At 32.9% G+C, this 13,793-nt stretch overlaps 1 protein-coding gene across 1 annotated transcript in view; it reads left to right on the plus strand.

Annotated features, from left to right (window-relative positions):
* Positions 1 to 267: 267 nt before the first annotated feature.
* The window catches only part of LOC106462877 (glycogen-binding subunit 76A-like), a 17,771-nt gene continuing 4,245 nt past the window's right edge, over positions 268 to 13,793 (plus strand). Inside the window, exon 1 of the mRNA XM_013922842.2 lies at positions 268 to 2,491. Coding sequence (XP_013778296.2) covers positions 483 to 2,491 — 2,009 coding nt within the window. The 5' untranslated portion in view covers positions 268 to 482. The remainder of the gene's footprint in view (positions 2,492 to 13,793) is intronic.

Consider the following 13,793-nt stretch of genomic DNA (forward strand, 5'->3'; position numbering starts at 1 on the left):
GGGTACTTATTATTTTGATAAAATTAAATAAATACTGAGTCTTAGTACTTCAAAACGACTTTAAATGTGTGCTATCAGCTGATAATGATATCACTAACTGTAATACTGTCTATATTTTAACACTCGATTGATTTGATGGCGCCGTCTAGCGGCAACTCGCACTTCCTATTGCAGCAAGATTGCTAGGCGCATGTCAAGGTTGTTTGACGGTCGTTTAGTTTTGGCTATTATTTACTATGAGAGTGAGGGTAAGGTAGCGCTGTGAAGTCTTGCGTGCGTACAGCGTCGAAAACCTGAAAAGAAGAGAGTTTCCACAATATTTCTTCTTGCTCATTTTGCTACTACTTTCATATCGCAAGGCTTAAGTTTAATTGTTAGTTTCGTATTATGTAACAACCGTTGTAACAGTACAGTAGGTTTGCTTGGTTCTATTCCTAACGGAGATTGGATGAATAACATACTAAGCTGCGGATGGTTTAAAAATGACTGAAAAATATAACGAATCATGGCATATTCCCTGTAGCGTAAGTTTAGCAAGTTGTCGAGTGACAGCGGAAGCTCTTGCTCGAAAGTTACATTGTAAATTGTGGGATGTAGGAAGATTTGATTTTGTAGAAGGTAATGATTCAACTGATGAGCTAGATGATGATATTGATGATAACCCCACTGCTTTTTTAACAAATTCTGTTTACGGCAAATCTAGGCCTAGTACTAGTTATAAATGCCAAAGTACAACACCAATCATTGACAAAGCTCCTCAACCACAGAAAAAGGTTTATGGTGCTAATGATGGTACATCTTTAATTAATTCCAAATATATGAAAGACACAATGTTAGGCAGTGAAGAAGAAGATTGTGAACACGAATACTCGTCGCCGTTAAACCTATCAGAAGAGAACGTACTGGTTGATCCGCAGGAAAGCTTATCAGCTCTACCCGTATTTGTGAGTAACAAGATTTCGCAGACTTCGAGTAGTATTGTGAAAACTGATGATATTGCGCATTTAAAAAGTGAAATTACTAAAGCAGCAATGCAAGAGACTGAATCGGGGAAAGGTATGGATATAACCGAAAAGCAAATATTATATGAAAAACTTCAAATGTATGCACAAAAGTGGAATGTAACAGATGATAAGGAAAGCTGTTCTGAAGGGATGGGGGGCACAGAAAGTAACAGCGAAAATGATGAACTTGAATTCAGTAAAGGGATTAATATTGAACCTTGTAATCTACATGATTATGAAGAAGGTGAAAATATGTTTTCAGTATCTCAGCCACAATCGCAACAAATTGCAATGGATGCTGTTTTTGTACTTGATAACAAGCCTGAAAACTTTGTTAGTCCAAGAGCTAGCTCCACTTGGGACAGTGGTATAATTTCTCCTGAAGAGACAGCTGAAGAAGAAGAATTAGACGATTCAGAGCACACCAAATCTTGTAGATATTCCGAAGAAACAGAAACTGAAGAAATAAGTGTAAGTACTTCTGATACAACAGGTAAAATATCCAAAGAAGTATACGATGAAATTACTGATTTTAAAGAACATAATGACAAACACGAGCTTAAATCAGATTCAGAAGTTAACATTTCTGTTGCATTTGTTGATGAAGCGAAAAAGAGTACCTTATGCCAGACTTCATGTGTAGAAAGTAGCACAGAAGAATCTTTAAGTCAGGAAGTGAGCTTAGACTTAGATTGTGAAATGCAGAAGGAAATTTATAATTGGTCAGTAATCGATGATTATGAAGAGGATGACATACATTATATGGCTGGACGCTTAAAGCGTAGTAGTTCTTTGAAAACGGGTAAAACACCACCTGGTACTCCACACAGACCTAAAATAGTTCGTTTTGCTGATGCTTTGGGTCTTGACTTAGAGGCTGTACGTCACATTGTATCAGATGATGCTCCTAATATACCTGCTTCTGCTTTTAATGATCTAAAGATCAGTGAACAAAACTTCGATAAGCAAGAGAAGAGCACAAGCTGGACGTACTTTCCCGTTCGAGAAACATTTATTGGTACTTCCGTAACGCACACACCGTCTCAGTGTGCATGTTCCCTGATTCCACTGTTTTCTCAGCCTGGAGGCGAAGTTAACTTCCTAGACAGAGTGCGAATGCAAAAGGTTTGTTTGGAAAACGTTGTTGTTTCTGACATGAACGTACAATGTCACGTAAGGGTTTTAAACATTTCTTTTGATAAGAGAGTACTAGCTCGTTACACTACTAATGACTGGATGTCGTACGAAGATATTCTTGCTAACTACGTCCAAGGATCTTGCGACGGATTTTCGGACAAATTTTCTTATAACATTTTTGTTCCCCACATGTGCGATGGGCAGCAATTGCAATTCGCCATTCGATATGTCACCAATGAACAAGAATTTTGGGACAATAACTGGAATCAAAACTATATTCTGCGTTGCCATGGAAACTCCTCTTTGATACCTGCGGAAGAAGAAGAAACTTCATGGTTGCATCACTTTATGTAGGCCAATCTATATCTCTTTTGTGTTTGTTTATATATAATGTTACAAGTTAAAAATAAAAAAACATTGAAAGCAGTCTCGTTAAGATTAGGGAGTTTTGTATAAAAACGTATTTGAAATTCCGTAAATATTTATTAAATTAAGTATACTGTTTCATATTCAATATAATTTTTATTGTAAAGTCTAGAAGCAATTGAACTCATTTTAGGTTGTACTAAGTTCATTCAGATCGTTATTTCTCAGATTGTGTGTGTGTGTGTGAGAGAGAGAGAAGATTCGGGGAGAAAAAAAAAATTCCCGAAACAGTTATTTACTACAATGAATAACACGACTTAACTACAAGCAATACAATCAGCACTTGCTTGCATATCCGACCACTAAAAACTTTGACCAAAGTGACGAGTAAACAAATGTGTCTATTTATTTCATTTTTGCCAGGTTATATAAAAAAACCTTCCATCTAAAAAGTTTGAGCGTTACTAGTTTTAATAATTTGGTTTTTTACGTGAAGGTAGGAATAGTTGTAATAATGAACTTTTTTGTTACTTGTTTGTAATATCAAGAGACCTAACTACCCTGTCGAATTTAGTAGTTTCTAAGACACAAAATATGTTTTTTGTGTAGTATTATATTAACCTTAGCATAAATCGAGTATTTCTAATGCATGAATTTCCTTCTTACGCTAGATATGAATCTAATAAAGGGGTTACATTTGTTAAAATGTCCAGACACAACGGTTAATTCCAGAGCCATAGTGGATTTTACTGCAAATTGTATGAATCAGACAAAATAATAGAAATCCAAATGTTTCCCCGCTACCACTGTAAATTGTAATTTATAGAAAATATATTAATTAAACCAATGTTACAAGCACTTGGAAAAAAATTACATCAATATACACCAAAATTCGAACTGTGACCGTGTGCTAACTCTTGTTACTAATGCATCATGTAGTACACACAAATGTAGATTAGTTGCTGATTGCCGATCTAGTAGGATCGTTGAAATGGATTAGTAATTCTTTGTTTTATTTTTCGTTTGAAGTTATTTCATGTTTCACACACTTTTCTGTAGTAAACTCAATTTTTGTTCTTATTCTTTTACACAAATTTTAGACTGGACAGCGTAGTTGATGTCTTTGAGTTTTATATGGCAGTTTTACGTGAAAAGCACAATTGTGTTTTAAATGTGCAAATTCTTCGACAATTTCAAATATAATATAGATTACAAAAAAATCGTAAAAATATAGTGTCGTAGAGAATATAACTGTAATGCAGAAACGTGGTAATTTTGATATCAAACTATAAAGCAATCAGACTGAAGTGTTTGTAGTATTTGAAGTAAAAAACAAACAAAAACTGATACTTATTTGAGCTGCTTTGTTGTTTTTTATGTTTACACGTAGATATTTTTTCTTTTTCAAAAACAGGTCCACTTCATCGAGCTGAGTTCCTCTATTTTTCTTTTAGAATTTCACTCCTGGTTACATCTGCTTTAGATAGCATAATATTGTCCAATTTCTTTATATATCCTCCAGCGAAGTCCGCCTTACTGCGCAGACTCGTATTATTTTGAAATCTTTTGTATATAAGCCTAAATCAGTTAGCAAGTGTCTTTTTGCCCCGATGAAGCAGTAATGGCGAAATGTTGGTTTAAATGAAATCAATTATGTTTTCTCTAGCAATAGGTAGTGTTTTATTTCTCCTTTTAACAATGAATAGAACTCTCCAGTTCGCATTACAAATTTTTAAACTCGCTTAATTGATCTATCTTTTTATGGTCATTAAGAGTTGGACGGCAATGTTGTGGACTCTTATGCAGTGGCTTTTATTTCTTCTAGTTCTGAGGTCAACTACTATTTACTTTTGCTGAAGCAGTTTTAGGCTTGATATAATTCTAGGCTTACCATCATATATTGTGTACCAAAGTTTTCGTTATTCACAGTTCGTATACGGATACATATTTGCATTGATAAATTGTTTACATAATTTTGGCCTGATATTGCCAAAGGTGGGTCAAAAGTATACACTTGAATAAACAAATGTCGGGTGTTAGACAATTATCACCTACTTGCAATTTAGGCATTAATAGATAATGTCTAGTCGTGCTAAATTTTTATATATTTTTATTATTACAGAAAAAAGTTATAAAATGTTTGTTCGTATAGTAAGATTGAATGTGTGTTCCGGTGTTTTTAGAATATGGACTCCTAACGGCGAAGCTTCTATAACAGTGCCGACTGTCTGGTTTTGTTTCTTGAGTAAGCGCATAAATCTGAACGCTATAATATAGAAGTAATGTGAGGTCCTTAAATTCACCTGTTCCTCAAACCTCGTGAACTATACGTTATTTCGATGCACATTATGTGTATTCGGTGTTTATTAAAAATAACATTTTTTTGAACAACCAAGGAAGGCTTTTAGTCCAGCTAACTACATACATTTCAGAACGATATGAACAAGTAGAAAAGTCGTGTTTTTTAACAAATATTTTTTTAGGCACTGAATTATTATTAGTGGTTAAGAGTGACAAACAAGTTCGACACACTGGCGGCGTTTTTTTGTTTTTGTGTTGCTCTACTCAGCATTGTTTATTAATCTTTATATAAGAACGTAAGAACACTATTTAATTAGATACCCTCATCACTGGGTTTAATTTTAATTTAAGCAGTGGGCTTGCTCCGATTGTATTTAATTAGCTGCAGCATTACCTAAACATTTTGCCCTGCAGGTGTGTGATGTAGTACAGATACTGATTTTTCCTGAATGAATTGTATTAAGACTTGAACAAGATATAGGTGTATTGTTTGACCCATAGTATTTACTAAAGTTCACGAAATTATATAAAAAGTTTGTGTTCATAACATGTTTTTTCTCAACAAATTGTCGTTATTTACAAATATGTATTTTATTGTCATTGATGTTAAATAAAGTTCTCAAATGCGTATTTGTACAAAAGTACATCGTAGAATTACATTTATTTATAATTTTTTAATAACGTAAATGAAGATCATATACGTATAAGTTCTAGTATATTTAAGATTACAGATTGGTCGTCATTGTTGACGTATTATTATCTATTTTGTATAAATCATTGAAGTAAATACGCAGTGAACTCACTCTCTCATTGACAATAGCGTGCCGGATTGTGAAGGGTTTAGAGTTTTCGTCTTGTTACCACAATATTGCTCTCCGCATGGTCCTAGGTGCGTTATAAGAATGACGGTCAAATTACATAAAACGGTTAGAAAAGCTCAAGAGTTGACGGTGAGTGCTGTTCACTAGCTTTCTTCCCTCTGTTCTATCAGCTCAAAATTAGGACGCTAGTGCATATAGCTCTTATGTAGCTTTCTACGATTGTTCAAGGAAACTCTTTATAGTAATAACTTTTTGTAACATAATTTTCTTTACTAGCGTCATAATTGTATAGTTGAAACAATGAATACTGGTAAATCTGAATGAAAAAGAAACAAAAACAACGTCATTCCATTAATTTAATAAATGGTGTTTCTTTACCTTTTAGCTAAAATTTACGAGAAGTGGTTGAGGTTAATATGTATTGTAGTGTAAAACGAAATACATCTTCAGAATATTCTAAACGTTTAATTTTGCTGAACTATACAATTTAATGGATTAGGTTTAATTGCGATTACGAGAAATGCATCCTTTTCATCCACAGAAGAAAAAAGTTATCGCAGTTCCTGCAACTCTATGTAACTGGGCATTTATAATGACAAGTGCAAGTGACTGGGCATTTACGATAGCACGTTAAGTTGTTTTTTTATATAGTTCGTATGCACGTTTAACTTTTCTGTAAACGTAACATTTTTTTTAGATATTTTAATTGAAGATGCGTAGAATCGTGTGGTTGCCTTGTATTTAGAAATTATTTGTTTTTGAATCGAGTCACAACGTATTCAGAGTGCATGCTAACAAAATTAAAGGTTTTAGTCATGGGCTTGAATCTTTAGTTGAGTATGAAAAGTTTTTCTTTAGCATTTAATAGGAAGTAATGAAGACGTATTAAACACAAGAAAAAGCTGATGACTAGACGATGATAGGGTGTGTGTCGTGTTTAGCTTGCGTATTCATTAAGAACAAATGCAAAATTAGAATGCACAGAAATAAAGTTACTACAGTTGTTAAAACAGCTTTGTCAATATAAACCTATAAATAGCTGGTCGTAGAAATCCATAAAATACGTGAGTACCTGTATTACATGCCCGAGTTACAAGATGCCTACGTGATGTGTGTGCAACTTGACGTTGTGGTATTTTCACCATGTATTTCTATGCTTGGGATTTGAACTCGAGACCTCTCGCATGACAGTCGAGTGTTTTATCAACTGAGCCACTGTTAGTAGTGAACTTTTTTAAGTACTCAAACTACTACTACAACGTTACATTTTGATCTATAAAATCTAACGGAAGCAATTTTTGCGTTATTGACAGAGAGAAATACGATTTTATACTTTCGTTAATCGGAAGACCATTTTCAGTAATTTACGCATTAATTTGTGTACGAACATAAACTGTGGAAATATTAAGTACACATTTTAAAAACTTCACTACCCTTCAGTTTAGTTATGTAGAACATTATAACATTTGACCGATTATTATTGAGAGATGTGGACACACTACACTAAATATTTGTAGAGCGTAAGGAAATATTAACATGACTGATAAATATGTGCTTCATAATTGGATATGCATATAAATTAGCGGGAAACTCCTGGTTGTTTGTAACTCTGTAACATTCTCTTCCACTTAACCTATGCAATCGTCAGTTTCTCTTTCACCGCGTATTAAATTCAAGAACGTTTATTTAGGCAATCAAATAAAATGAAAAGGTAGGCGAAAATATTTTTTAAGTCATTTTCTTCAGGCTAATTCTTAATCTGTTTCATCACTGAAAAGTCGTTACACCAAACCTTTGTGTATATATAGGCTATAACATTTTCCTGATTTGGATGTTTTTTTTATAATAAATGGAGGTCAATTCTTTGTCACGTATCAAAAGTCAGTCTGCGACTCGATTTTAGAGTTAGAAGGTATTTTGCATTATTAAGGCTTAGCCCCCCAGTGGCACAGCTGTATGTCTGCAGACTTACAACGCTAGAAACCGGGTTTCGATACCCGTGGTGGGCAGAGCACAGATAGCCCTTGTGGAGCTTTGTGCATAATTAAAAACAAACAATTAAGGCTTAATATTTTCGTTCGTTTCAAAATTAGCATTTTTCAAAAGGAATTGGAAATTATATTTTTTGTCGATAAATTATTCAAATTGTCAAAAAGAACTATTGATCAATTTTCGAAGAATAAAAAAACTCAATTTAAAGTTGATCAAAAGCATAAACTCAAGTTGTATATGCTTATACTGAAAATTTATCTTTTCAAATTGCTTCTAAATATAATGTGGAATCGTAATATAGGAATATATTAGACTTTGGCTGGTTAAGGCTGTCGTACCTACCCTTACACCCCATAAAGTAATTAAAGAAAGAAACTCGAGGCGCTATCCGTAAAGCTCGAGAGATGACTTTCGAGATTTTTATATGTGGAGAAACAAGCTGAGAATTGAGTATACGACTTAATACTCACGTGCGTAATGAGCTGTTCGATACCTTTTTATATTATTAAAATAAGAATATTACAAAGTTTCAACTTTTATCAAACAAACATTCAGGTAACTTCTCTCTCTCTCTCTGCATTTAATTATTAAATATATTCAACTATGTCGTAGGTATTTTGAATCGGATTTATTACGCCTCTAAAATGAAGTTTTATAATAAATAATAAAAACCCGTAATACCCAAAACATCTTTTATACGGACGTTTCGGAATTTCCTTAAATTCCATCATCAGCGTCAATATCTATAAAAACATTAGTTCATAATATTCGAACTACAAAAAACAACATTAGCATTGAGTGAATTTTCGTATTCAATTGGTAAATTAGAAAGAACAGATTTAACCCTTTCACGACGGCTACCCCTTTAAATCCTTTTCTGCGCAAGTCACTAGTACATTCAAAATATAATTAGACACTTTTAATATCTATGTACGTGAATGAAATTAACATTATACCATATGTTATGATTCAAAATTTTATGTTATCTAAGTTTTAAGTTTTATTTCTAAAGAAACCTTTAAACGGTAACAATATAATAGAATGTACGATAAAACGTGCAGCATACACATGTTTAATAAATAACTGTTAAGATGATATATTATAGAGAAAGGCTTAAATATAAGTATAAACACTGTATCTTTAAAATAGTAATAAATATCACAGAGAATCCGGAATTGATTGCATTAATGACAACAGCGAGGAGTTGATGTTAATATTTAGAGTTGGGTGATCATTGAAAATGGAGAGGCTTTCTTTAATAAAGAGTTAATATTAATTAATATTGATGTTGTTATTTGTAGTTCGAATATTATGAACTAACGTAATTTAGATACAAACACTGATGATGGAATTTAAGGAAATTCCTAAACGTCCGTATTAAAGATGTTTTTTTGGTATTACCGTGATTTTAATATTTATTATAAAAGTCTTTCAAATGGTGACGTAATGTGTGTCTAATTCTTGATGACGATGGACAAACATGACACACTGTCCATGGTTTATGTCTATTTTATCACATTTTCTTGGTTTTTAAAGTTGTTTTTCGTTTAAATTCACAACATGGGATGGAGCTGCATCCTTCTAAATAATTCAGGAACTTGTGTATCTAGGTCTGCAGTTATAGAACTTATGTATCTAGGTCTGCAGTTATAAAACTTGTGTATCTAGGTCTGCAGTTATAGAACTTGTGTATCTAGGTCTGCAGTTATAGAACTAGTGTATCTAGGTCTGTAGTTATAGAACTTGTGTATCTAGGTCTGCAGTTATAGAACTTGTGTATCTAGGTCTGCAGTTATAGAACTTGTGTATCTAGGTCTGCAGTTATAGAACTTGTGTATCTAGGTCTGCAGTTATAGAACTTGTGTATCTAGATCTGCAGCTATAGAACTTGTGTATCTAGATCTGCAGCTATAGAACTTGTGTATCTAGGTCTGTAGTTATAGAACTTGTATATCTAGATCTGCAGTTATAGAATTTGTGTATCTAGGTCTGCAGTTATAATTTTATCAAAAACAGTCAACTTCCTTCATGTTTCAGTTATAAAATCGAATATGGTTTCAGCTCTACTTATTTTTCACGTATGTACGGGTTTAATTTAAAGATGTAGGTTAAAAAGTGAAATAATTTTTTTCAAGTTTGTCGTGACTCACTCAGTTTTTTATCTTTGATTCACGCATTCGTCTGCTCAGAATACCTGTAACTGTGTGATATGTGAATTTAATTGTGAATATATTATTAAAATTCAAAATTTGTACGATGTTTTTGTTGACTGTGTTTCATTGTGTTCATATTTGAAAAAGTGCTGTCAAAATGTATTAAAAACTAAACATTTCTTCTTGAACCAGGTTTTGTTTAAATGTCAATAGTATCTTAATTAGTGCAAAATGATTGTATTGACAACAATGTTTCATTTGTAATCGTTAGGTTACACTATAACTGTGTTAGAATTAACTAGTTTCTGGTATCTAATAGTGATAAGGTTGGGTAAGAAGGCAGACTACTTCGATGGCGCTGTAAACACGGTGATATACGTGCAAGATATCCCATGATGCAAAGTGATAAACTGCACGTGTCTCACCTTTGTATTTGCATGTATAACACCTGCAACTCTTCAACTATATGATATTTTGGAAAAACCTAAATTTGTATTTGTGTGTATGTGTTTTTTATCGCAAAAGAACACAATTGGCTATTTGCACACTGTCCACCACAGGAAATTGAACGCCGGGATTTAGTGTTGTAACTATACAAACTTACCGCTGACCCGCCGGGGTTTGCATTTGTAGCAGTGTCAAGAAATCACAAGAATTTCTGTTGATGCAAGATTAGTCTCTGTATTTGAAATAAAGTAAAATAAAGTCAGTTTATAAGCGGGAAGAAGACACACACGCACTTCAATAGTAAAGTAGTTGATTGTAATGATATAACAACTAATTTTTATATCTAACTATGATAAGTACATACAATTCTATTAACAATAGGCTCGGATGGGTCAATATTTTCCTGCGACACACAAAGCGCAGATAGATCATTGTGTGGCTTTCCAATAAAAACAGAAAACAATGTGACGTTTTTGGAAGTGTAATTTCTGGATAATCTGTTTCTTTTTACTAAATTTAATTTTTTTTCCTAATGAAAATAATGTTGTTAAGATTCTAGAAAGCACGCGCATGTCGTCCCAAAATTTTATGTTTGGTCATCTTCATAAAAAAAATGTTATTCCTTCTTGTTTGTTTCGAACGAATCTTTTAAAGTCTCACGTGGAACTCTGCGTAATAGTTTTATGTGATTACCTAAGACATGCCGAAAAGATAATACTGTACTGTTGTATCCCATAATCTGGCTCCCAGTATTCGCCTCATGTTTTGTTGTTTGTATATTCCCCTCACCGGTGAAGGACCTTAGTGAGAAATGGAACGTTGAATGATATTCTCGGTATTCCAGACTATTGAGGGGTTTTGGAAATTTAACTCGTAGAAATTTTATTAATATAATATTTAAATTATTCTATCTGTACTTATTAGCTCCTTGTGGTTTAGCGGTAAGTACGAAGACTTAAAACACTAAAAACCGGGTTTCGATATCCGTGGCGGGCACAACACAAATACCTTATTTGGACTCCCAGTGGCTCAGTGGTAAGTCTGAAGGCTTTTTGCGCCAAAAACGGGTTTCGGTACCCGTGGTGGGCACACCACAGATAGGCTATTGTGTTGCTTTGTGCTTAACAACATACAAACTGAACTTATTTTATATTTTGAAGTGGAAATAAATAAAACTCTCGATTGCTGGACGTGTGATCAATATATTGCGAAATCTGAGTAAATACCGATGTAACGATGAACATTAACCTGATGTTGATGTTTGACCCTGATGTTGATGTTTGACCCTGCGTCTGTGAGAAACTTATCTAATCACTAGGTATAGACTGTTTTTGTGGAAAGTTTTCACAGACGTTTAACAGAGAAATAAATCCTAACAGCAGAAAAATGTTTCGATGTTGTCAGATGCAAAAGTATCGAAGAAAAAATTGAGTATTTTTGTATTTGACTTTTGTCGTTATAGATGCTATATCCGAAATCATACCGTTGGTTTTATAAATTTCGATTGTTGATATATCGACACACTGATAGGATATTGTTATTATGAAAGGACAAAACAGGAAAATACAGTCACTTTCATGTTACACTTATACTTTTAAACTTAATATTGGATGATTATTATTTATGTATACCTGAAAATATGAGTGTAAAACAAAATCGAATTACTTGAAAGAAAGTGGTACAGTAAAATAGCAAAGAATACATAGAACAAGTGGATAGAAACAAAGGCATATGAGTGAAGGAATAGGCTTGATAAGTATTAATATACCGTATTTTATGAATAGGCTTGATAAGTATTAATATACCGTATTTTATGAATAGGCTTGATAAGTATTAATATACCGTATTTTAGGAATAGGCTTGATAAGTATTAATATACCGTATTTTAGGAATAGGCTTGATAAGTATTAATATACCGTATTTTTTGGTGTATAAGACGCACTTTCTTACCCCAAAATTTGATGTCAAAATCTGCTTACGTCCTATACACTGAAGGTATGAATAATATATAGGTATATATACAATATACACAAGCTATGTGTAAATATATTTAAATAGGCATGCATAGTTTAGTTCAATTGAATGTGTTATTTATAACAATAGTTATTTTTTTTTTTTTTAAAAACATAACTATTTATAATGCTTCCTAAAAATAAAAAAATAAATTACAGTGAAAGCAATGAAGATTTTGTAGGGTTTGAACCAAACTAAATAACAGTAAACCTTTTTTGATTTACGGTATTTTCGTATTTTGATGTTTTGAGCTCTTTTGTGTTTAGATCAATATATACTAATTTTGAAAGTATCAAATTCAATTTTTGTTCAATAAAAATCTTCTAAATGCGACTGTAGTTTTTTTTTCCCAAAAAACTTTGTCTTCAAAATAAGGGTGCGTCTTATATTCCGAAAAATACGGTAAGTGTAGAGTAAAAATCTAGAAACGAATAAGTTATCGGAAAAAATAGAGCGCGCAAAGAGTGTAAAAGAAAAAATCCAGCAACAAGATTGAATTAGTTAAAGGAGAAGAGCGGAAATAGAAAGAAAAACAGAAAGTACAGGAGAAGGCATGAAGCAACGAATAGCAATGGATAAAAGAGTACGGGAGACGAAAAGAATACTAACAGTAAAATTATACAAGAGAAGCAATGGAGAGAACATCGAGAGAAAACGTGAGAAATATAGAGTTGATGGAAAGTATGGCAAAGACGAGGGAGAAAAATGGTTGTAGAACTGAAGGGAAGAGAAGAAGTAGCAGAACGAAAAGGAAGAATAAAGAACAAGAGTGTTTGTAAATAACAGAGAGAGAAAGAGAAGGCAAGCTTAGAAACATGAATAATTATAGGAATAGGAGCATACAGTTATTAAAAAGTAGATATCGAAATATATATATTGTGGAGAGAAGTATAAATAGAAAAACGTGAAATTTAGATATTAGAGAGCAAAAACGATAAACATATAATGAAATAGAAGAAATAGTAACAGGTGAAAGAAGACTAAAGTAAAGGAATTGACGAAGATTCCACAGAACATCAGGTAAATTATTTAATTGGGAGATCTTCAAAGTAAAAACAGGATTTACAATATATATATATATACGTACAGCCTGGTTATGCACGATATTAAAGGACAGTGTAAGAATGGCAAAGGACAAAGAAATAAACCTATCATGCAGAAAGAAGAACAGATTGAAGTAAATACGTTAAATGTGGCCCGTCTGAAAAAATATGTGATGAAACATATACTGACCTAAATAATGATCCTACCTTTCACTAAACGGGATATTGGGATAATCACATGACACTGGAATTTAATGTGAATCTTTCATCAGCTAATAATAATGTCTTATAATGACAGGATATGTTCTGTAGATGGAGTGAATTACCTTTCACTAAACGAGATATTGGGATAATCACATGACACTGGAATTTAATGTGAATCTTTCATCAGCTGATAGTAATGTCTTATAATGACAGGATATGTTCTGTATGGAGTGAATTACCTTTCACTAAACGGGATATTGGGATAATCACATGACACTGGAATTTAATGTGAATCTTTCATCAGCTGATAGT

This window comes from Limulus polyphemus, unplaced genomic scaffold (assembly GCF_000517525.1).
Source record: "Limulus polyphemus unplaced genomic scaffold, Limulus_polyphemus-2.1.2 Scaffold1273, whole genome shotgun sequence".
NCBI lineage: Eukaryota > Metazoa > Arthropoda > Merostomata > Xiphosura > Limulidae > Limulus > Limulus polyphemus.